This window comes from Apostichopus japonicus, chromosome 16 (assembly GCF_037975245.1).
Source record: "Apostichopus japonicus isolate 1M-3 chromosome 16, ASM3797524v1, whole genome shotgun sequence".
Classification (NCBI taxonomy): domain Eukaryota; kingdom Metazoa; phylum Echinodermata; class Holothuroidea; order Aspidochirotida; family Stichopodidae; genus Apostichopus; species Apostichopus japonicus.
In genome coordinates this window covers 8375304-8400881 of record NC_092576.1, presented here as the reverse complement: position 1 = coordinate 8400881, position 25578 = coordinate 8375304, and the positions used below count along the sequence as shown (strand labels likewise).

At 36.5% G+C, this 25578-nt stretch overlaps 1 protein-coding gene and 1 long non-coding RNA gene across 2 annotated transcripts in view; both read left to right on the top strand.

Annotated features, from left to right (window-relative positions):
• The window catches only part of LOC139982091 (fimbrin-like), a 62943-nt gene extending 38588 nt beyond the window's left edge, over window positions 1-24355 (top strand). Inside the window, exons 5-14 of the mRNA XM_071994630.1 lie at window positions 771-978; window positions 2216-2360; window positions 6856-6974; window positions 7922-7996; window positions 9186-9309; window positions 10296-10384; window positions 15416-15608; window positions 17697-17806; window positions 19027-19176; window positions 19693-24355. Of these exons, the coding sequence (XP_071850731.1) occupies window positions 771-978; window positions 2216-2360; window positions 6856-6974; window positions 7922-7996; window positions 9186-9309; window positions 10296-10384; window positions 15416-15608; window positions 17697-17806; window positions 19027-19176; window positions 19693-19863 (1384 nt within the window). The 3' untranslated portion in view covers window positions 19864-24355. The remainder of the gene's footprint in view (window positions 1-770; window positions 979-2215; window positions 2361-6855; window positions 6975-7921; window positions 7997-9185; window positions 9310-10295; window positions 10385-15415; window positions 15609-17696; window positions 17807-19026; window positions 19177-19692) is intronic.
• On the top strand, window positions 10470-14602 carry LOC139982092 (uncharacterized). The gene is made up of 4 exons (XR_011797977.1): window positions 10470-10810; window positions 12049-12214; window positions 12495-12631; window positions 13221-14602. It is a non-coding gene; the product is annotated as an uncharacterized lncRNA (long non-coding RNA).
• Window positions 24356-25578: the final 1223 nt, after the last annotated feature.

The window sequence follows — 25578 nt, the reverse complement described above, 5'->3', positions numbered from 1 at the left end:
TGAATATGCAAAAGAATGAATACAAGTACATATATATGCAATTCCTTTTGGTATGAATATGCAAAAGAATGAATACAAGTACATTCATGAGTCCCTTTGGTATGAATATGCAAAAGAATGAATACAAGTACATCCATGAGTCCTTTTGGTGTGAATATGCAAAAGAATGAATACAAGTACATTCATGAGTCATTTTGGTATGAATATATGCAAAAGAATGAAAAGAATGAATACTAGCCTATATGCGAGTCCTTTTGGTATGAATATGCAAAAGAATGAGGACAGGGTAGATTTTCAAAATATCCAGAGTATAAAGTATAATTCCATGGAGATGAGTGCACCAGTCCAGGCAACTGCGGTTTGTAACGTAAACTTGTACAGTCAGTGCCTGAAATCATGTGTATTTTTGGCTAGGATTGCCCATTTTATATATATACGACAAAGGCTACACTACTGACCATGACCACTTCACCATCGTTTCCTAACATGTACTTGTCAATGAGAGTAAAGGCCTCACAGTCTGTCAACCGACCCCTGTACTCCGAACGACTGATACACACACACACACATCGTCTGCTTTCTGTAAAAGGCAAGTGCCTATTTAGGTCAATAAGACTTTCCCGTGATTGGTTAAATTTGTCGAGAATGTCGGAAGTGCTCGCTAGAGAATACCGCCGTCCCTTCTGTAAATTGTTTTTGTGTTTTGTCAGTCGGATATTCTGCAATAATTAAACATGATAGATCTCCTAATTTGTTCACTCTTTTTCCAGTAAAATGATAAACGCAGCAGTGCCAAATACCATCGACAGACGAACGATCAACCTAACCAAACTGAGTCTCTACACCAAGCACGAAAACTGCATCCTCGCACTCAACTCTGCAAAATCAATTGGCTGTTGTATCGTAAACATCGGTGCAGAAGACATCACAAAGGGGAAAGAACATCTCATTCTTGGCTTACTCTGGCAAGTTATCAGGGTAAGTGATAGTAACTACTCTCAGCAACATTACCAGTATCTACTCTCAGTAACGTTACTGGTGGCTACTCTCAGTAACGTTACTGGTGGCTACTCTCAGTAACGTTACTAGTAGCTACTCTCAGTAACGTTCCTGGTGGCTACTCTCAGTAACGTTCCTGGTGGCTACTCTCAGTAAGGTTCCTGGTGGCTACTCTCAGTAACGTTACTAGTAGCTACTCTCAGTAACGTTACTAGTGGCTACTCTCAGTATTGTTACTAGTGGCTTCTCTCAGTATTGTTACTAGTGGCTTCTCTCAGTAACGTTACTGGTAGCTACTCTCAGTAACGTTACTAGTAGCTACTCTCAGTAACGTTACTGGTAGCTACGCTCAGTAACAATCCTGGTGGCTACTCACAGTAACGTTCCTGGTGGCTACTCTCAGTAATGTTCCTGGTGGCTACTCTCAGTAACGTTACTAATAGCTACTCTCAGTAACGTTACTGGTAGCTACTCTCAGTAACGTTACTAGTAGCTACTCTCAGTAACGTTACTGGTAGCTACGCTCAGTAACAATCCTGGTGGCTACTCTCAGTAACGTTCCTGGTGGCTACTCTCAGAAACGTTCCTGGTGGCTACTCTCAGTAACGTTACTGGTAGCTACGCTCAGTAACAATCCTGGTGGCTACTCTCAGTAACGTTCCTGGTGGCTACTCTCAGTAATGTTCCTGGTGGCTACTCTCAGTAACGTTACTAATAGCTACTCTCAGTAACGTTACTAGCAGCTACTCTCAGTAACGTTACTGGTAGCTACGCTCAGTAACAATCCTGGTGGATACTCTCAGTAACGTTCCTGGTGGCTACTCTCAGTAACGTTACTGGTGGCTACTCTCAGTAACATTACTTGTAGCTACTCTCAGTAACATTACTTGTAGCTACACTCAGTAACCTAGTGACACATGACACCTCTGACCAAAAACAGAATCTCTTATGCAACAGAAATGATCAAATTGTGCATGAGGTTTGGCTGATGAGGCAAAACAAAGGAAATCCTTAACTTTGTGGGCCCAATTTTTTTTGTGTCCATTTTATTAAACTTGCAAATAAGGAGCCAGATGGGTCATAATTATTACAGGCCCCGGCTACAACCCAACTCAGTACATGATAGCCTTTTGAGGTAAACATTTGATGAATTTATTCAGTGGTCTATGGATCGGTGAAGCTCTCAATTAATATCTATCCTCTCTCTCTCTCCCAGATTGGCCTATTTGCGAAGATTGACTTGGCAGAGGTGCCAGGACTGGTCCGTCTTCTCAGGGACGGTGAGACAATTGAAGACCTGAGGGCGCTGTCTCCTGAGGACCTCCTCATCCGATGGGTTAATTACCACTTGGAGCAAGACGGTAAGACGTTGTTAATCGGAAGAAATAAACTCATCCACAATTCACTGGATACAAAAAGCTTTGCAGTTTCCTCACAATTTAGAAAACTCAATCGAGTTAACGCACAGATAAGTGATTCACTTTTCCCTTTCTATGAGAAACTAACCACTTGGGGTAAGACAGTTAGATCTGCTAGTCTGAAAAGAGAGCTTTTTGACTGTGATATAAAGACATCCACTCTTCAGTTTATTAAAACACAAATAGCTGTACTTTGCAGTTTCCTCAAAATTTATAAAATCAGCAGTCGATTGAAGTAAAGAATAGTGGTTCAACTCACTGCTTGGCTTAAAAACAAAAATACAATCAACTAAACCAACCCATATTTTTTATTGGATAGCCTTGAAACCTGGTCTCAGATTACAGAATTCATTTTAGGGATGCACCGGATATCCGGTCCGGCCGGACTATCCGGCCGGATAGTGAGCAATTATCCGGTTCCGGTTCCGGCCGGATATTTTTCAAAATCCGGCCGGTTTTTTTTCAAAATCTGGCCGGATCTTTTTCAATATCTGGCATAACTTATTCCTTAAAAAGGTGTTGGTATTAACTTAAATCAATGTAAACTATTTCCAAAACTTAATAAAAACATTCAAAGTAAGGAAAAATTAGGTTTAACATGTTTAATTTAATTTTCTCAATGGTCTGACCTAAGATTTTCTCCTTGTTTCATACTTCTACTTCTTATTAATGATTTTCTTTTGTGTAATGAAAAATTCTGGTTCCGGCCGGATTTTATCCGGCCGGATTTTATCCGGCCGGATTTCATGTACTATCCGGCAAAATCCGGTTCCGGCCGGATCCAAAAAGTTGGATCCGGTGCATCCCTAATTCATTTCTCATTTTATTTGATTTTGCTGTTCACTTCCTTTCCAGCAGATCAAGTGATGCTACATTGAACAATTACAAAGTAAACAATCCATTAAAAGTGTTTTTTATACGTACATGTTGGGACTTCTTCTCCTCAAATGATATGGTGTGAACTGTTAGAGACTTTGAAAGAGGTTCAGAATGAATTGGTCTATCTGAGTGAAGAGATTGCCAATTAATATTTACTCTCTTGCACTCTATGAGACTGTTAGTCTACTCTATGTTTTCAAATGTTTTATCAGTCTGGCTATCTAATGTGAGTATGATTGATATCACACTCCCCTGGGAGCTTTTTTAATGACTCATACAGGAAATAAAAGAAACCTTGTTTATTATTCTGGAGTCATTGTTTCCAGATCAACCAGGAAACCACTTATATGTATAATATCTTTACTGTTATGGTTATCCTTATATGGTCATCCTAAATAATTGAGGTCATAGGGATAATTATACTGTATGACCATTTGAAATACATTTAATATATATTCCTCAATTTCATTATGGATAGGTCAAAACATATACCGTATGATAGAATAGGGGCTGAAGGGTTTCAATTTATTATCACAGTTCATCTAATATGGTCTTCCTTTAGATTTGTTCCTAGATTATTGAGGTTATAGGAACATACTGTATCTCCATTTGAAAAGAAATTAAATTATTATTTACTTTCGTTATGGATCTGGTTAAAACATGCACTGTAGTATAGCCTTGTTTGCGAAGGGTTTATTTATTATCACAGTTCTCCTAATACCAGGCATGAGACTCTTCCGCGGAAACGCGGATTTCCGATTATTTTCTTTTCATTTTCGCGTTTTTTCTCGTAATTCGTGTTTTTATTATTTTTTTCATTTAATTTTTTTATATTTAATTTTTTGTTTTTGTTTTTTTGCCGAACATGCTGGACTGTGAAGGGAAGGAACACCGAATTTGACCAGTGGTGGAATCAAGTAGCACAAAGCAAGCAAAAAAGCCTTTTTTTGGTTCAAAAAAGCTAATGGATAAATTATACTAGCAGAAATTCTGCACTTTTTTGGCGAGTTACGTGATGTGATAGATTCCATCTAGAGTCCACCATTTTGCATTTAAGCCCTCCTTACCTGACAAAAAAATTCTAAAGGGGAGGGGGACACCCCCTCCTCTTAAACCCCTCCCCCAGGACGGGGATCGATAAATTTTAGATTTTTTTTCCCGGGCTCAGTCTCATCCCTGTAATACGGTCGTCCTTTAGAGTTGTTCCTAAATCATAGAGGCTAAAGGAACAAACTGTATCTCCATTTGAAATCAATTCAAAATATTCTTGACTTTCGTTATGGATAGGTCAAAACATGTACCATATTATAGCATAGTGTCCAAAGGGCTTATTTATAATGAAAGTCCTCCTAATAATGTCGTTCTGTAAATATTATGGTTCGTAAATCGTTGACTCTGTTTATATCAGGACATTAATCCAATTGAATTGTATATATTTAATGTACTCTTTAGTTTCATTGAGAATAGTTCAAGATATGCACGATATTATAGCATGGTGGTCACAGGTCAAGGGTCAAGGCTTTTAAGTGTCTATCCATGGAGATGATAACATCTAGGACAGAAGTCAATTGAGGTAGGGAAATGTTTGGGGAAAAAAAGAAGAAAAAAAAACAAAGAAAAGAGAAAATAATACTGCTTGAGTTTAAGCTGAAAATTTACAAAATTTACAAACCGTACAACAGAATCGTAATATAATTGAAGGACTTTCTTTGTAGTCAGCAGTGTATGATAACATCAACTTGAAGTTGACCCCAGTGTATTCAAAGGTTGCCAAATTGAGGAGGTATTAGGTTTTTTTCCCTGAAATATACTGACATGGCATTAATGCTAAGGATCAAGGAAAGTGAAAGAGCCCACACTTTCGAAAAAAAGCCAATTAAATTTGTTCAGAACTTTGAAATTGTAATAAGAGCTCCCATTCTTAAATATTTGCATAAACTCCCAAATTGACAAGCTGAATAATGAAAACGAAATGAGAGCATGAAAGTTTGGGGAGAAAACTGCTAATTGAAAGCTAATATTTAAGGAAGCATAAGGAAAGGAAACAGCTGACATACATCTATAGGTCATTTTCATTTTCTATCGTTTGCTGATTTAAACTCAGACAGGAAGTCTCATGAACCATCTGTGTAGTTTGGATTGCTACAGTATCTCAAAGTATTCAACTTTAAAATTTAAAAATTTAAAAATTTAAAAATTTTAAAAGTATTAAATGTTTAAATGTTTAAATTTTGAAATGTTTAAATTTTGAAATGTTTAACTTTTGAAATGTTTAAATTTTGAAATGTTTAAATTTTGAAATTTTTGAAATTTGAAATTTTTGAAAGTTTTAAATTTTTTAAATTTTTAAATTTTAAATTTGTTATGTTATGGAAGTCACAAGTTTAATATTAGTACTAGTACTGCCGGTTTTGGAGTATGTGAACACTAGTGGACATTTAAACCATTTAAGGCCTATAAGGTCATGATAATGATTTGAGATTTGACATTCTGGCAATATCCGTATTTTCATGTCTGCAAAAATACCGAAAACTCACTGTAACCTGCGGTTTAGGGAGATACCACTGATGTTAGATTCAACATGTCTGCGATATCCCTACAGTATTTCGATTTTTGTAATATTATGTTTTTGTCATATTAAATTTTAATATAAATACTACAGCTGGTTTAGGAGCATGCTGTGGAAGTGCCTGGATGCTTATAATCTCTTCTGTACACAAACAGCATGGCCAGGAAAGACCACTGTTTATTATACTTCAGAGTTGGCTTCTTTGCCTGAGTGCTTAAATATGATGTTACTGTTCCAAAGAAAGATAATCTTCTTACACAGATAAGACTCAAGTCATGGGCAGGAAATCAGTGACACTGGTTTGTTGACTCAAGTGATTATCATTAAATGCCAGGCTGCACAATTTCTGTAAGGGGGCAATTTATGTCATGAGTATGTAAACAGTTTTTAAACATTTTATGAACCAGTGTCACTATTACAGTAGGTCATGATAATTAAGGATGTTAGATTTGACATCTTTCTCAATATCCTTATTTCCATTATGGCAAAAATACTGAAAGATATCTACGATTCATATTGTTTAGACCACTGAATTATTAACAAAATATTTGGTTATGTTTATCAAGCCTACAAACTTTTTAGCAGACCGGTTTCATTCCTGCAGTATAACTACTGAGTTCAAAATTAGGAATGGAAAAGATTTTGAAAATGTGATAAGGTCACTGATTTCCTGGCTTTGTAAATTTGAGACAGCTTTGAGAAAAAAAAAAATTACCCAACATTATTAAGCTAGCTTAGGCTTTAAAAATCTGGTCCTGAACTTAAAACACAAATCTGTAATGTCCATCTCTGCTAAGTGTTTCAAATCTCAATGCGACTCTTTGCAGAATGCTGATCGTTATCTTTGTTGCAGGACAAATTTGCTCGAACGTTCAAAAGATTTTTGAATCCATATAGAGACATGACTCGTAGAGCCATGAAAGTGTACATTATTTACGTCTACATTTTCATTTGAATAATAGTTTTGCACCGTTCTGTTTCCACCATCAGGCTCGATGCGAAGAATTAAAAATTTCTCCGGAGACATCAAGGATTCTGAGGTGTACTCCATCCTCCTTCACCAGATTGCACCCCAGGATAACCCTCTGGGCTACATATCGCTAGGACCAGTAAGTATCTCTAATCTATTAAACGGGGGGGGGGGGGGCGAAAGGGGGCGGGAAGGGCTACATGGCACTCAATAGGCTTATTATTATCATCTTCTTGTGGTTTAGCCCCTTAATAAAGAAACGATCTTGCTAGCAGACTTGTTTTACGAGTAGATTTTCACTGAATATGAGTAAGTAGAGGCTCAAAGCGTGAGTACAAGTACTTTCTAAATCCTACACTAGTATATGATATGTATACTGGATTTCCTAATGCACCTAGTCCTAGTACAAATCTTTACTTGGGAAGTAGAAGTACAAGAACCGACTCACTACACAAGTATGAAAACAAAAGTTTGAGAGGCTTTTTACTTAAATTCCGTTTCATAAGTTTTTTCTACTGCTCGGCAAATTCATAAAAATATGATGTAACACTGGAACAGTACTCTTTATACATTTACTATCAGGATATACACATGTTTTTTGGAGTGGTTAAAAATGTAAATAATTTTATTGAATTATAGTAATCAATTCTTTATTATTTAATTAATAAGATATAATGTATCAAAATAATAGCTATATTTCTCTGTTAAAGTCATAGGGCTTTGAGGTACCCCCCCTCCCCCCCAAAAAAAAGAAAAGAAAAGAGAAACAAAGGGAGCAACAATATGAACTACTACTATTAACATTATATACAATTTTGTAAACTTTTGACAGAACTTTTCTTCAATTTGCCAGATTATGTTCCAATTTTTTTTTAATGCCATTGGGTGTCACCGAATATATTCCGGGTTGACACTGTCTTGTTGGTTGCTTTGGGTGGGGAAACATGAAGCAGAGTCAAGCCGCAAGTCTCAACTTTTGCTGACTTTACAGATACAGGACAGTAATCTATAAGAGGGTAAAGATCTTTATATATGTTAAAACAAAAATTTACTCATCATTCTATCATGATTTTTTTCCACTCACAGGACCACACACAACGAGCCGAAAGTGTCCTTAGGAATGCAGATGTCATCGGTTGTCGTGCATTCGTTACTCCCAATGTAGGTTAAAATCATTCTTGCTGTTCTTCCTGTTACATACATAGGTGATCTGTATGTTATTTAAACTTGGCTCCCACACCCGCTGGAAAATATGAGAAGTCTGGGAAAAAATGAGGGTGATGGAAAGAAACCTATTCTGTAGATCTTGAAAGTTCTTGAATTTGATGCTTAGTCTAGAAAATTGAGAAAAATAAATTCTTCATTTGCACACTTCTCCTTCTTATATCATATGACTTACACCAGCAAGTTTAAAGAGTTAATTGCATTAAAATCATTTTTTGTTGAAAATGTATGATTGGGGTTCACCACTCTTTGAACCCTCCTCACCTCCCCCCTCGACGAAAAATAATGAAATGGATCATAGAAAGAGTTAAAATCGACCTTGACTTACTATAGGTAACATAGCATACTATAGGTAAAAGTATCATACTGTAAGTAAGGTAACAAACTGTAGGTAACGCAGAACGCTGTAGGTAACCCAGCACGCTGTAGGTAACGCTGTAGGTAACATAGCATACTGTAGGTAACGCAGCACTTTAGGTAATGCAGCACGCTGTAGGTAACGCAGTACGCTGTAGGTAACGCAGCATGCTGTAGGTAACGCTGTAGGTAACGTTGTAGTTAACATAGCATACTGTAGGCAGCGTAGTATGCTTTAGGTAACTCAGCACGCTGTAGGTGATGCAGCAAGCTGTAGGTAACACAGCATACTGTAGGTAACGCTGTAGGTAATGCAGCAAACTTGGTAACGCTGTAGGTAACGCTGTAGGTAACATAGTTTACTGTAGGTAACGTAGCATGCCTTAGGTAATGCAGCACGCTGTAGGTAATGCAGCAAGCTGTAAATAAGGCAGCTTGCAGTAGGTAACGCAGCACACTGTAGGTTATGCAGTTTCACACTTAACAGGATCATCAACATGTGCTTGTATGTGAATAATAATTTAGAAACAAACAGTCTTTAAGTAAAGGTTAGGACACAGTCTTGTTTTGTTGGCATCTGGCTATGGGACACAAACTTTGAATGGGAAATATTTTTGAGATCGCTGAATAGCTGTGGACACATCACTATTAATAAACACTTTTACTGTACATTATCTTTTAGTTTGTTGGACTATGGTATATCAAGCACTGCCAAACAGTGATCCTCTAACCTGGGTGTAGTATTTAATGTTTGTGATGTTGTTTACAGGACATTGTCAAGGGGAACAGTAAGCTTAATATGGCTTTCGTGGCTAACCTCTTCAATCACTACCCAGCTCTGGAACCAATGGAAGAAGAAATTGAATATATTGAGGAAACCAGAGAAGAAAAGAGTAAGTCTCTGTTGATGTAGCAGTTATATATATATATATATATATATATACTGGTAACGTTCTCTGGTCCAAACAGTCAAGGCATTAAATTGTCCCTAAATTTCCCTAAATATCCCCAAATTTTACAGTATAGATGTTTACTTATACTTTGATCAGATTTTGCAAGGATGATGTAGAATGTATATTTATATATATATATATATATATATATATATATATCAGGCATGAGACTCTTGCGCGGAAACACGGATTTCCGATTTTTATTGTTTTCATTTTCACGTTTTTTCTAGTAATTCGCGTTTTTTATTATTTTTTATTATTTAATTTTTTTTATTTAATTTTTTTGAATTTTTTTTGAATTTTATTTTTTTTGCCGAACATGCTGGACTGTGAAGGAAAGGAACACCGAATTTGACCAGTGGTGGAATCAAGTAGCACAAAGCAAGCAAAAAAGCCTTTTTTTGGTTAAAAAAAGCTAATGGATAAATTATACAAGCAGAAATTCCACACTTTTTTGGCGAGTTACGTGATGTGATAGATTCCATCTAGAGTCCACCATTTTGCATTTAAGCCCTCCTTACCTGACAAAAAAATTCTAAAGGGGAGGGGGACACCCCCTTTCCTTAAACCCCTCCCCCAGGACGGCGATCGATAAATTTCAGATTTTTTTTCCCCGGCTCAGTCTCATCCCTGATATATATATATATATGTATATGTATTAGTATATGTATATATATATATATATATATATATATATATATATATATATATATTTATTTATATACTATGAAACGTCTTGATTCAAAACAATCAAAGAACTGACATATTTCCCGAAATGTCCCTAAATGTTACGGTATAGATGTATTCAGATTCATGCAAAAGTTCAAACCTAACAGAAAATACAGCTGCTTGAATACAAGATAAAAGAGGTGTGATTTAGTGTCATTTTTCACTCTTGGCATGTTTTTTTCTCTCGACATTTTCAGCTTTCCGTAATTGGATGAACAGTTTGGGCGCAACTCCCCGTGTACATTACCTATACAATGACCTCAACGATGGCCTCATCTTGCTCCAGGTATAAAAGAAAAAGAGGCTATCGTATTTTGTTGCTGAAATTCCTGAATTATTTTTTTTATGCATGTCATTTGCTTACACTCTTAATTTTTCCGGGTCACTTTTGTGACCCGGATTCCTGATAAAAATAGTTTCATCCTTTTCAGGATAAGTTTAATCCATTCCCGGATAAAATTCAACCATTCCCGATTCAATTTCATTAGGCATGGTATCATTCCTTTGTACCGTTCCTGATCAGAACGTAGCGCTTGATGCTATTGGCTGATGTACATCATGTGACATAAGCTTTGATTGTGCTTGCAGCTCTCGAACGTACGCTATCGTAGCCATCTTTTCCAAACTTTGCACTCACGAAATGCTCTTATGGATCTCGTAGAAGCAAAATTACTTCAATGGGGATTGGAGAAGTACGTCAAGAATTTCAAAGGTGAGTTATTAGGCACTTTCCATTTCGTTTGTTGTGTTAATCATACGCAATCAATTTAGTGATTTGAAGAAGCTATGCTCACTCCGTGACGGGTTTACTCTGGCCTAGCGTTATACAGTGTGCACTATAGTGTGTAGCGTGTGGTGGTTTTTGATTGACTGTACTGTACAGTATACTACAGTACTGTACATGCCTACACACAACAGTATGCAGTACTATTGTGAAGCCTCTATGGTGCTACAGGGCAAACAGTATTACTGTATAGTGGGTTCTAATGTTCAGTTGCTACTTCACCACAACGTGGATTGTCATTTTTCGATAACCAAATAAATTGAATGACATAAGTAAGGCAGGCAAGGCCTAATAAGGGTTCCTGGTAATTTAGATTTAGGTAATGTAAGACTTGCCTACAGTGGGAATCAGTCTTTCCCTGTACAGTATGTTCTATATAAGGTGATCATTTACAAATAAGGCATAGGCCTATATGCTACTGTAGTGTTGTGGTTGGACTGGGCCCAGTAGTGGAGTGTACTGAACTGTACTTTTGCGTTGAAATGAAAACAACACCGATTTTTCGTACTTTTTTTTTTTTAATCAATATTTAAATAAGTTTCTGCAAAAGAAAAAAAACAGATGGTAAAGTCATCATTAAATCGCAAATAAATTTGTAGGCTGTCCATAGGTTCATGGTATTGTGTAATAGTACAGTCGACGCTTGAAGTAGCGGTTCCGCGAATATTTCAGGTATACCCGGTTATACCGAGCAGGTATGCCGCTTTATGTTAATGCTAGTTATACTGATGCACCTTAGCATAAAGTTGCTTATGGTCTTGCCTAGTAATGGCAAAAAGAGGGGCAAAATAACACACTAAATGGTATGCAGAAACTTCTCTGAATTCTTATACTGTTCATGGAAATAGATCATAAAGATCTGAGATCCGTATTGAAACGTTCTGTAAACTTCATTTATGGCAATATGTTTTAAAATGCAAAATATGGTAAGGAAAAATTGGCCAAATACAAGTCTTTTCAAATTGTGTTCATATACCATACTGTGTGCAAAAGTGGGTGCTGTACAGTATGGCTTGTGATAAGAATAGGCTCTTAATTGCATGAGGTCTGCAGATATAAAAAAAATGCAGAAATGAACTTTCATGGAGGTATTACTACAATAAATTTTTAGAGAAGTAACATTTTGCTATCATATTTTGCTATCATTTGTCTTTGCTAAATTTCAGGAAGTCTAGTTTTGTGCTGGCACAGGTCGCCATGAAGCAACAGGCAACCTGGAAAACCGACTGCAATATGTGAGGAGAAAGGACCAAAATAAGACAAAGAAGTCTGTTTGCGACCCTCATAAACCTTCAAAGCTGGTTGACACAACAGATTTGGAATTGACATCAGGTAAATTAAATTTATTTATTTATTTATTTATTTATTTATTTATTTATTTATTTATTTATTTATTTATTTATTTATTTATTTATTTATTTATTTATTTATTTATTTATTTATTTATTTATTTATTTATTTATTTATCCATCCATCCATCCATCCATCCATCCATCCATCCATCAATACATCCATCCATCCATCCATCCATCCATCCATTCATTCATTCATGTAGTTTTTGCATCTAGTTACTTTTGTTGCTTAAAACGATATCAATGATTGTTCTTCACAGATGATGCAGAGGAGTGTGTTATTTCAGCGGTGGTAACGTGTCTGGAGACTGGAGTATCACAGAGCCTTTAATATCAGAGACAATAAGAAGAGTTCTGTGGGAGATATTCTCTCAGAAAATACACAACAGATGACATGGTAAGAGTTTTACTCAATACATGTGCTATTCTAGCTCAGTCACTTGGCGAACAGGAACCCGAACTGAAGTGCCACAAGCTTACTGTTGCTGTAAGACTTAAGAAGAGTGAATAATGCCATGTCGTAGGCTACACATTATATATCAACGTTAATTGGGCCATAAGAGTATGGTATGAGTGTTTTGCTGGTCCTTTCCTAGCCTTTCCTTGGGTACCTGTTAGGTTGATTGCAATTTTACTGAGCTTCAAAATCATGCAAATCTGCTTTTTCTCTTTCTTTTATGACTCTACTATTTTTAGTACTTTAAGTTAACGAAGGTTGCCTCACATTCTTAAACTCATATATGTTTCTCAGAGAGAATGACTTAAGGTTATGAAATGATTGAGAATCACAATGATAATGATGCATGGTGTTGGTGATGGTGGTGGTGATGATGATGATGATGGTGGTGTCGGTGATGATGGTGATGATGATGAGGAGCTGGTTGCAAAATTTCAAAATTGTGGCAATGTATGGTTGTATCCTTGTATGTCAGAATGTTGCAATTTGAAAACAAAAATGTGTAATTTCTCATATATCTTTTCAATAGATTGGCACAAACGTACCATCTGTCCTTGATAAAGTTCAACAGCCACAGCCTTTCGTTTTGGCATGAGGACCAAGAGAGCAACCAGAGCAACCAGAGCAGGTGTTTAGTAGAGTTGAAAAAAGGGGGCTACCTTGCCAATGACTTCTGCAGACAGTTGACATATGTTTTAAAATGCTTGATACTTGAAATAGAATGATACTACCTGGGACTTTTTGAGAACTTTTTGAACCAGAAGACTGAGTAATCATCACCTTTCTTTTACCCGTCATGGTATTAATGGATATCACATTATCTTAGATAACAAATTTATCATAGTTTGAGTTCAGTTTGTCCACTAATGTTCAATATTGACAGGTCAAATTGCACTGGAATAGTTCGGGTGAGCCGGTTGCATAATTTAATTGCACAAATTCCTCATTGTTGTGTGTGAGCTGTTCAGATTTTAAAGAGGTGAATAGAGGGATTGTGTTATTTCTAGTATAAAGAGTGAGTGATGCATTGGTACTTAACCTGCCCCCACCATCTCCCCCAACTCAAATCTGCTTATGCCACTCAAAGTAACAAGAGAAACATCATCAAGCATTCATACGTGATTATGCAAGCACTTGTCCATTTCCAAACATGTTGGTGGTTCAGTAAAATACTTAAGTTTTCAAAGTATTTTCATTTATTTTAATACATAGAACATTCGATGCAATTAATATTTAATACAATTTTGCAGAGGTAAACATAGTAAGGAAATTATTTTTACAAACATTTTCTTATTCCCATGACAAATCACATCTCTATCATTTCTGCTGTGTGTAACAAAGTTTTGTGCATGCAATTTAAAGTCTTACCTATTGTTAAGTTGTACAATATCAAAGTTGTGTCATTCTATAATAGTAAGTTATTCGTAACAAACCAACATATATCAAAGTATCATTATTTGGTAAATAATGTAAGACCATTCGTTGAGAGGCTGGTGGAGTAGCATTTTTCAGAATTTTTCATTTTCCTGCAATATGTAGATTTCAAAGGTTAAAGTTAGCAGGAGATGATCTCTTTTAAGCACATTCTAACATTTGAACCTATTGTAGGATATATCTTTAGTGGAGATTTTAAAGCATAAGACATGCTTCTAGTTAGAAAATAAAGATTTTGAAAGCAAAAAGTTACACATAAATTGCCACAACAAGTCACGAGTCACATATATAGCAGGGATATAACTAAAAATAGTATACTTTTGCTGCCTTGATAAAACTCTCGCATTCCATCCACTTTTCCATTTCCGCTTTTGTTCATCAGTATTGTAACCCAAATCAACCTCTTTCTATAAGTAGAAATAATTGACGTTGTTTGTTAACGAAGTTGTTAAAAAGAATAAAGACATGGCCAAGTTATTTTCAGATTTGCATGTTGTTTCTTATTCATAACATATCCAGAACGTAAGAACCCTTGAAACGGAAACAGGATCAAATTTATCCGGAATGGGGTCATTGTTTTTTTGATCCGGAAATCCGGATCATTTTGATCCGGGCGGGATCGGTGCCCCTGGGATCCGGAAGCCGGATCAAATTTGATCCGGAATGGGGTCAATGTTCTTTGATCCGGAAATCCGGATCATTTTCATCCGGACGGGGTCGGTGCCCCTGGGATCCGGAAACCGGATCAAATTTGATCCGGAATGAATCAAATTTGATCCGGATGTTTTAAGAGTGTATATTTTACGCAGCTAGTGTACGTCATTAGAAAATCGTCTTCAATACCACCAAAACAATATCGATATTGACAAAGTAAGAAATACATGAATGCCATCAGAATAATTAACTTTATTCCTCGATCGTCTCCATATAATGACTGCACTCTTCTTCCATTGCAAATGTCTTTTTTACCTGATATTTACGTAAAATGAATCAAAATAAATTGATTTACTCATAAAAAGACTACTTTTGATAAGTAACTAATTGAGTAAAAGCTGAATTAAATTTGTAAATTGAATTCATAGAAGGTATTAGATTTATCCGATGTATCCAAGAATTTGATTCTTCCAACATTGTGTAGTTTTGGCGTCTGGTTCTTACTGATGAATATCCTGTGTCTGATTATAGCTACGTATATGGCACTCTAGGCTTGTCCGTTTCTGTTTGGGCATGTCAAAAAATATCACCCTTTCGCTTCTTTTCCACATAAATTTGATTTTGTTATTTGTTTAGCTTGAGGATATGATCCAGCCAGGTATCGTGGACTGGTCAAAGGTCAACCAGCGGCCTTTCAAGCAAATGGGCGGCAACATGAAGAGGATAGAAAATTGTAACTATGCAGTCGAAGTCGGTCGCCAGATGAAATTTTCGCTGGTGGGCATCGGTGGAAACGACATCAATGCCGGTGTAAAAACTCTAATTCTGGGTGAGAACAAGCTCAGCTTGACTAGAGTAGTGTAGTGTACTTTGTAAGTCTGTGCAGTAGTGTATTGTGTAGTAGTGTACTGTGAACTGTGTAGTTGTGCATTGTGTACTGTTTACTGCATTGTAGTAGTGTACTTTGTACTGTATAGTGGTGTACTGTGTAGTAGTGTACTGTGTACAGTGTAGTTGTGCATTGTGTACTGTGTACTGTGAAGTAGTGTACTGTGTACAGTGTAGTAGTGCATTGTGTACTGTGTAGTAGTGTATCGTAAGTGGTGTACTGTGTAGTAGTGTACTGAGTAGTAGTGTACTGTGTACAGTGTAGTTGTGCATTGTGTACTGTGTATACAGTGAAGTAGTGTACTTTGTAGTAGTGCATTGTGTACTGTGAAGTAGTGTTCTGTGTACTGTGTAGTAGTGTAAGGTGTAGTAGTGCATTGTGTACTGTGAAGTAGTGTACTGTGTACAATGTGGTAGTGCATTGTGTACTGTGTACTGCATTGTAGTAGTGTACTTTGTACTGTATAGTGGTGTACTGTGTAGTAGTGTATCGTAAGTGGTGTACTGTGTAGTAGTGTAGTAGTGTACTGTGTAGTAGTGTACTGTGTACAGTGTAGTTGTGCATTGTGCACTGTGTGTACAGTGAAGTAGTGTACTTTGTAGTAGTGTATTAGTGTACTGTGAAGTAGTGTTCTGTGTACTGTGTAGTAGTGTACTGTGTAGTAGTGTACTTTGTACTGTGTAGTAGTGTATTGTGTACAGTGTAGTAGTGTTCTGTGTAGTAGTGTACTGTGAAGTAGTGTATTGTGTACTGTGTAGTAGTGTACTGTGTACAGTAGTGCATTGTGCACTGTGTCATAGTGTACTGTGTCATAGTGTACTATGTAGTAGTGTTCTGTGTAGTAGTGTACTGTGTAGTAGTGTATTGTGTACTGTGTAGTAGTGTACTGTGTACAGTAGTGCATTGTGTACTGTGTCATAGTGTACTGTGTCATAGTGTACTATGTAGTAGTGTACTGTGTAGTAGTGTACTGTGTAGTAGTGTATTGTGTACTGTGTAGTAGTGTACTGTGTACTGTGTAGTGGTGCATTGTGTACTGTGTCATAGTGTACTGTGTAGTAGTGTATTGTGTACAGTGTAGTAGTGTACTGTGAAGTAGTGTATTGTGTACTGTGTGGTAGTGTACTGTGTACAGTAGTGCATTGTGTACTGTGTAGTAGTGTACTGTGTACAGTAGTGCATTGTGTACTGTGTCATAGTGTACTGTGTCATAGTGTACTGTGTCATAGTGTACTGTCATAGTGTACTATGTAGTAGTGTACTGTGTAGTAGTATACTGTGTAGTAGTGTACTGTGTACAGTAGTGCATTGTGTACTGTGTAGTAGTGTACTGTGTACAGTAGTGCATTGTGTACTGTGTCATAGTGTACTGTGTCATAGTGTACTGTGTCATAGTGTACTATGTAGTAGTGTACTGTGTAGTAGTGTACTGTGTAGTAGTGTATTGTGTACTGTGCAGTAGTGTACTGTGTACTATGTAGTGGTGCATTGTGTACTGTGTCATAGTGTACTGTGTAGTAGTGTATTGTGTACTATGTAGTAGTGTTCTGTGTAGTAGTGTACTGCCAGTTGTTAATCCTGAATTCAAGATTCACAATTTCCAGTGTGAGTCAGCGCTGTCGTGGTTGTTTTGCGCTGATTTGGCAAGAAGTAAGAATAGTAGGAAAAGTGTTTTTTAAAAAAAAAATTGGTGGTAATAGAAACTGTTTGAGCTTTAAAAAGGGAGTTACTTTCACTTTCCACTGACTAGAATCAATCGTGAAACTATAGAAACAGAAGAGGCTGACCAATGAAAATTATGTATTGGCAGGAAAGGCAGATATGGAGATGATGATAATGGACAAGAGGATTGGGGAAGAGGTGAAGGCGGTGGGGGGGGGGGGGGTCATTAGGATCTACATGTACTTTAAGGAGATGTTGACAACATCTGTAAACCTTGACAAGTTTTAAAGTTAAATATTTTGCAGCAATTCTTTCAAGCAATTTGGTCATCATTTCTCATCTGTTCTCTTTATTTTTCATTTCCAGCTCTTGTGTGGCAGTTGATGAGAGCTCATTCTTTGAAGATCCTAACAGATTTGACGGGTCAAGATAAACCCATACAAGATTCAGAAATTCTTGATTGGGCAAATCAGATGGTATGAAAACTATGTATTTGTAGTTTAATAGTTTGTAATTTGCTACCATATCCGCCATACTGACCAGTTCTCCCTCCTAAAGGCATCCATTAAGCATCGTTGGATACCAAATCAAACTAATTGATAACATTTTTTTTCCTTCTATAATGAAACCGTCCAGTAAATTTTGTAGACTACAAAAATGAGTCCTCTATGTATGCATTATGTATGATTATTTATTAGTTTATTATGATTAGTTTCCCGAAAGGGAAAAGAATGGAGTCACTCCTACTGACCTCGCAAATGTTGTGACGGGACCGCCTATTGCATAGTCGCCAATAACTATAACGCAGATAGCAAAGTCGATAATTACTATTACGGTTAGATTCGTCCAGCACAGCTCAGCATACAGAAACGCTGTACTCAAAGCCGAAGCCAAAGTGAATTAATCAGCTCACACATCCAGATTCTATGCATGCTACTGTAAGTTCATCAATACTGCCCTTGTTACCTATTCGGGAGACATTTCAGCAGCAAACAGCAGCATTCATTTGTATCTTTCAGTATCAACTCAAAAACAGCTGCATAGTTTACAAGGATAGTCCGGGTGAAAAAAGTAATATTTTGGGCTTTTGAAAGAGGAACATATTCTAAGCATCCAGTTGAAATTTCCATTCAGTTCTTACGTATCGTCTTTCAAAAGGAAGGAATTGAGGTTGACATGTTTCTTTCGTACGAAAAGTGAACTTGAAGCAAACAGGTGTGATGTCGTTAAAGCACACATTTTGACGAATTTGTTTCATATTTTTTTCCACAAAATGTTTATCCAATTTTCTTCTTCAAAAAATGAGATGCATAAACTTATGAATACATTGCGGTCATTGCGGTATTGATAACTTCAGATTCCCCCCCCCCCCCTAGGCAATGCTGGAACCCTGTTCAAAGTAAAGCAGAAAATGAAAGCATTCTGCTCTCATTGCTCAGTTATTGCATCGTACCTGTCCACTTACGGTACTAACTATGAAAATCATAATTATCAATCTTCATACAAAGACCACAACTTAGTACTTGCATGCACAAATTTCACCAGGTTGCTTAGACTGTATATGTTCTATCTCTGCATTTTTCAAAAAAAAAAAAAAAATCTTTTGGAATTTCTTTCAAGCCAATCTTTAAAACCAAGAGAAGTGTCAAGGTGTTATATATATATTTTTTTTTAAATTTTTCGTTTTCTTTTGCAGATCCAAGACAATGCTGAAAATCCGGTCCGTATCGGATCGTTCAAGGATCCCACCTTGGCTGACAGTATAGCTATCCTACAAGTCATCGAAGCTATCAAGAAGGGTAGCGTCAAGTGGGACAATGTGATTATGAAACCACAGACCGAAGAGGTACGTACTTAATCCCTTGAAGTTAATCTTACATTAATCCATACCGGATTTGTCACCACCAGGTTTTACTTTAAGTTTGGGGTCTTTGAGCCGGCATTGTGAATCACGGTAAGATGCACACACACCCACAGACACGCATACAGAAGCACAGCTTGCACATGCAGAGCACTGACAAATGTGTAACTTAGGCTAGGTTTCTTACATGGAATTGTGTGGTAGGATTACATTTATGTGTTTATACTTTTGGTTGTGAGAGATAAAATGACTTAAGTTTCTAACAATTTAAAAAAAAAAAACAGTTCTCTGAGCCATTTTTGATATTTTTTGGGTTTCCCCCAATATATTTGTTTGATTTAGTAAAATTGGTTACTGAACTCAAAAGGGATAAGGTTAGCAACTTGTGTGACACCGATGATCCAAAAGCAGGTGAAAATAGTTTCAATCCGAACAAGTTTGACGTTGCTTATTCCTTTTCATCTCTTCTTCTTCTTCTTCTTCTTCTTCTTCTTCTTCCAGGATCGAATGCTGAATGCCCAGTATGCTCTGTCTCTGGGTCGTCGAGTGGGGGCGCCGTTTTACTCTCTGCCGGAAGATATCGTCGAAGTGAAGCCTAAGCCGATTCTCATAATGTTCGCATTCCTCATGGTGGTGGCATACGCAAATAAAGGAGAAACTGAGCAAAACTAGCAAGAACACCCACCCCCACTCCCCTGTTACACCCCCTGCTTCCCCCCTGTTACACCCCCCTGCTTCCCTCTTTTCCATGTCTTGAGAATGAGAATTGATGGAAGTTTAAGTAACAATTTATCATGATGTTCTCATGGCCAAATGGAATCAAAGCATTTGCATAGTTGGGTTTATTTCTTTATAGTTGCACAATAGTAACATCCAAAAATGAAAAAAAAAGAAAAGAATTAAAAAGTCAAAAAGAAGTGTGACACCAAAAAAAAAAAATAGAAATAAAACAAACAAGATATATGGGCAAGGTGGTTCTACTTAATTTCATTTAAACGTTTTACCGAGAAAATTATTGCAAACGCCTCTACACAATACGTCTTTGCCCAATTATTCGCTAGCTCTTATTTTTGTCATGTCTCTCTATAAGCTCTCAGCTGCGAACTACCTGCGCTAAAAATTATGCTTCTTTAGAAAAGTAGCAACTTCACAAGAAATAATAATTTTTCCAATTCTTCTTAGAAAAATTAAATTGATAAGTTGGAAAGGTAGATGAGAAAACTTTTTGCTTTGTAAATTCTTCTTCCAACTGACAGCTTATCATAGGTCTGTAAATCTTAAAAAAAAAAGTCAGTTGGTATGTTCAAACTATACCCTTTACTTCTTCATCTGGTCTGGCTTGGGGCTATCAAACTTTTGAATACAGCTTCATTTTCCTTTTGTAACATTGAACAGATTAAAAACAGCGAACGAAAGTAGAAAGAATATGCTTGTTCTTTAATAAGTCGATAGTCATTTATTTATTTTTCATAACAATGCTTTCGAAAATCGTGTTTTATTTTATGGCACTCATTCTATTTTTGGTTTCCCTTCAAGTTTTCACAGTGATCGTTTTATTTTCACTTTGACTTTGTGTGAGATACATTTAGAAGATAGTTAAAGATGTTAAACAACCACAATATTAATATTCAATCTGTCCATGTAAGCCATTTCAAGGGAGTCCAGTAAAAGTGGTTTCGATTACACCTTATTTTTTTTTTAATGAAGGAAGCTTCAAGTCAAGCATATCATCGTTTCCAGCTATGTCTGTTGATATATTTTAATGTCAATATTAATTAATGACTCTCAAGTGACTCTAAATTTAGAATCTTCGAAGAAGCACGTTTACTTTCAATTCCAGAGATATTTCTGCCTGAAAGCATCTTGGGTTCCTCCAACTTTTAATGACTTCCTGTTATTTCGTTCTCTTTATGAGGTCTGCGGTAAACACTCTGAAAGTTTTTGCTTTTTAAGCAGTTCTCCTTTCTCTTTTCTTCAGAGCAGGGTTTGTTTTCTTGTGCTGAATTTGCGGTTTCGGTACGATTTGATCATGAAATGCCGTAAAAAATATTTATCATTAACATGATAAACAATGATGATAACATGAATTTATTACTTTGTAGTTTTCATTGTTACTTGTGAGTTATTATTAATATGAAAGATCAAGAAAACATTGTCTGGCTGAGAAAATTGAAATCATTAAATACTTCATACTTTAGTTTAGAAGGGATGTCATCTTAGTTTTGATGAATACTAGTGGATTAAAGTTTGATTAAGATTGTGAAATAAACTCAGATAGCTGCTCCAAGGTCAAACCTACATCGATGTATGCTTTCAATCGGTGGTACAGTGCCAGGTAGTTATACAGTGAGAAATGTTAATCTCGAGAAAAATGACCATTTATTATATTTCAAAGTTGATACCGTCAGTGAATATTGTTGTTGTTTGGCATGTAGCCACTGTTTGTTGGTAAACAATATATGTCATAACTTACTTGTGTGTTTGTTTAAATTATCCCATTAAGATGGGGTTATTTGTGACCTAGTTATGTTATGTGTAATAATACAGAGGTATTTTTTCTACTTGTTCATTCTTACAGACATATTTTATACCAGAGATTTCCAACTATAAATTCCGCTATTAAAGATAGGATGTTTGTCTAATTGTCTGTGAATTAGTACGCGGTCGTTTTGTAACCTAAATATCTGTCTGTCTCTATTACTGCTTGTTGTATGAAACCATTCCATTTAAAACAATGAAAAATACATGTGCACAATTCCGTTAGGATATTGGTCACCATTAGGCTGATGACGTCATATTTGTTGCGTCGTAGTCGTGGTAACATACTGAGCTGCCTTTGAAGTACAAAACAAATGTTTGAATCTGAATCGGTTAAGTCGGCAAAAATCCTATTAAAGGACATACATACCAATCGGGCGCTACAAAGTATGAGTAGCGCTCGTCCTGAAGGGAAGTTATTGCACAGGCTTTAAGGAAAGAGGCGCATCATGTCGGTTGCTATGTTAACTTCCGCTTACTTTTGTAAATTAAAGGGTGGTTAGTGTGACAGATTTGTGTCTTTTAAAAAATGATCATGTCTTGCATTGAGATCTTGAACCAGTTTCTGTTTGACCTTTCGATAAGAAGGGCTGGGTTGGGCCCCAGGGACAACTATGTCACCAGGCTACTTTATTGAAATCTTCATAAAGTCATATTGTATTTATGTGCATATGATGTCTTGTTGTTGGGCAGATGCCCTGATTTGGTCCATACCCAGGATCCACTTATTTACTCTTGGTGTGACCATACACTACCAGACATTTTTCGTTGTGACCTATTAATTAACCTCAATGAAGTCGATTTTTGTTGCAGAAGGTCGCAAACGTTGCGTTTTATTAGTTTGTTTTCGCCATCGGCATTCGACACTTGAGCAGGATAATACATGTTTAAAGTGTTCTGATGGATGTGTAAATGGAGCTTTTTGAAAATCTGTTTCGATTATGCTTTTTCTAACAGTACAAAGTGTGTGAAAAGCTATTAAACACAGTTATTAAAATCCACTTTCTTCTTTTACCAATGAATAGCCTAATTATCTTCCTTCAGCTTGGCGGATAGGTTTTTGCATTCCATTGCAGTTTGTTTCGAAAGAAAAGGAAAGAAATGCAGAAATTGTCTTCCAAATGATTCAGCGCTTTCTTACATTGAATGTTTAAGTACAGTAGCTTAGGCTAAAATGTGTCTGTGCATGTCAGTGGTAGGATTATAGTTTCTGTAAAATATTACTCAGTTGTACGATTAGAGTAATCATGCATTCTATAAACTGAATTCTTTAGGAATGGATCAAAATGTCAAACATGAACTTCTCTTTATTGAAATTTTTTATATGAAATCTAATTTATTTAACAACATTTGTCTGCAGTTCCATCTCAGGATTTTCATCCAATAAACATGACGTACATTTCAAAGTTCTCCATAACTTTAGAAAGTAAAGCAATTTGATCATGTAATATGGTTGCCATGGAGATTATGACATCATCAAGTCCGATAATATCCCACAATCCCTTTGTCTTTCCACTAATTCTTGTGACCTCTTAAGAAATGAGCATGTTGGGATATAAATGCTAGCAATATTCTTTAGACCAATGGAAAACTGACAATTCTGACCAATGGAAAACTCTGACATATACTACTATGGGTTGCCATGGGTGACGTTCAATTAATAGTGTTCATCATGTTTTTGTCAGTGCTGTGGAAGTTGCATTGCAAGTCACTTGTGCATTTCCACAAGCCATCAAAACGGTTTCATTTCGAGATGTATCTATTTTTGTTTGATTGAGTTTTTATCGTTGGGTAAAGAACCAAGGGTATGACCAAACAATTTCATCAGCAAACTTAGAAGTAAACATACTACGTTTCTGCATATGAATAATAAGCATTCCAAAATGATGTGTCATTCTAGACAGAGGACAAAGCTTAGACTTTTCTACTTGGCTCACATGATTATTTTTAGTCTATATACTTCATATGAAATCACGGATAATGAGTAACAAATTCTCAGCAAAAAAAGAAGTCCTTTATTTATAGTATATAACATTCCATCTATGAAAGAAATAATACCAAGATATATCCGAATCCACATCTACACAAATGTATGTACATATATATCAATTTTATTATAATTTTTCACACAGCTCCCCCTCCCCACCTTGTCCCTTCCTTTCTCCTGTCCCTTGCAGCTTTTCATACTCAAACATCCAGTAAAATGTCACTCTTATCGAAGTAGAATACTATTTTGAATCTTTCAACAAATTCTATTTTGTCTTCTAAAGATACATTCATACATAATCAAATAATAGCCCTGGTATTTCATGTTTTTTTTTCTTCTCTCTTTTCGATACATAAACCTCAGGACCTACAGGTGCAAAATGGTTAGGTTTTCCTGGACAGAGACCCCCCTGAAATAACTGTAAGGAAAGAGGAACTATGTTGTATGAACTGATTAAGAAGGTGTTAGTATCTGCTAGATTTAAAACCACCTGCACAATTATGCAAGAATAAAATTGAATTATTTTAAGATTTAATAAGTTTCCTTTCTTTTGTGATCTGTATATTAATGGTAGTTTATGTTGTTAACATATTTGTTAGCCTGCATCATTTATTGGGGAAATGCACTGGTAAAAAATGATTCTTTGTTGTTGTTATTGTTTTTTGTCATTCTTCTTCTACCCCTGCCTCCATTGCATTGCTACCCACCTGGACATCATCCCATAATAAACTAATACTTAAATTCTCTGCTTAGCAGGACTGAGTTAAATTTTACATTGGCCTTTTTGGCTAAGATCATGTGTAGTATCTGTTCCCCTTTCGAGTGGAATAGTGATGCACTTCTGACGATGATCACACAGTCACAGTCCCGATGTAAGGAGTCTGGGGTTGAGAGCGGATCAGTCGTTCGGTAGTTTGGTTTTCGTGCCCAGGTTCTTTCCTGGGTGAATTTTCTTAAAAAGTATCATTGGTGTATTGTTCCCAAATTGCAACAATGTTGTCAATCCGGGGTGAATCAAGGATTTTAAAAAGGATGGAACCTGGCCAGGGGAGTTGAAACTGTTTCCCCTTTAGGGGAATCTGGGGTGGGGGAACGTAAACTTTAAGATAAAAAATGGTGCATTCTGAGGCACAGTGAGGATATAAATTAGGTCTAGATGGAAGGTTGTGCTAATAACTACTTTTGATGTTCGTGAGGGTTTGTAGGAGGGGGAGTTGGGATCCCCTGGATCTAAGCCTGTCAATATATCTATTAGTCTGTTCAATTTAAGTTAAGGGCTTTAATACATATTCCACAAAGTTGTCATGGATGTCCTGGGTTAACATTTTTGTCAGAGGTCATTTTGAGATCCAACATTAGCATCCTTGTAGACATTACAGTAACCTCTGCTGTCATCAGGGGTGTAATAAGTGAAGCGTTGTTACAAAGGCTGGTCGGGGTTCAGCTGTCAGAAAGTAATTCAGGCGAGGGGGGTGGGTGGGGGTGGAGTCGAGTAATGAATGTTACAACCAATTTCTCTTTAATGTTACCAAATTTTGGGGTATTATACCTTTGGTTTACCCAACTAAGGGTACCCTTCATTATGGATGTGCACATATATCCAGGTGTCCATATGAAGGTCCCTAGCTGGTAGGTAATAGATGCTATTCCCTGGTAGGTCAAGCCAGTGATAGCTTAATGGATTTCACACAGGGATCTGAATGATATATCACCTTACAATAAATAAATCAAACTTAAACCCACTTTTCAACACAAATTCAGTCCAGCATGTTAAAGAGAGACAAAAAACACTTAAGGTCGAAGGGGACCACTTTCTAGAATTGAAAAATCCCCCACCCCACCCCCAAAATGAGAAAAAGAAC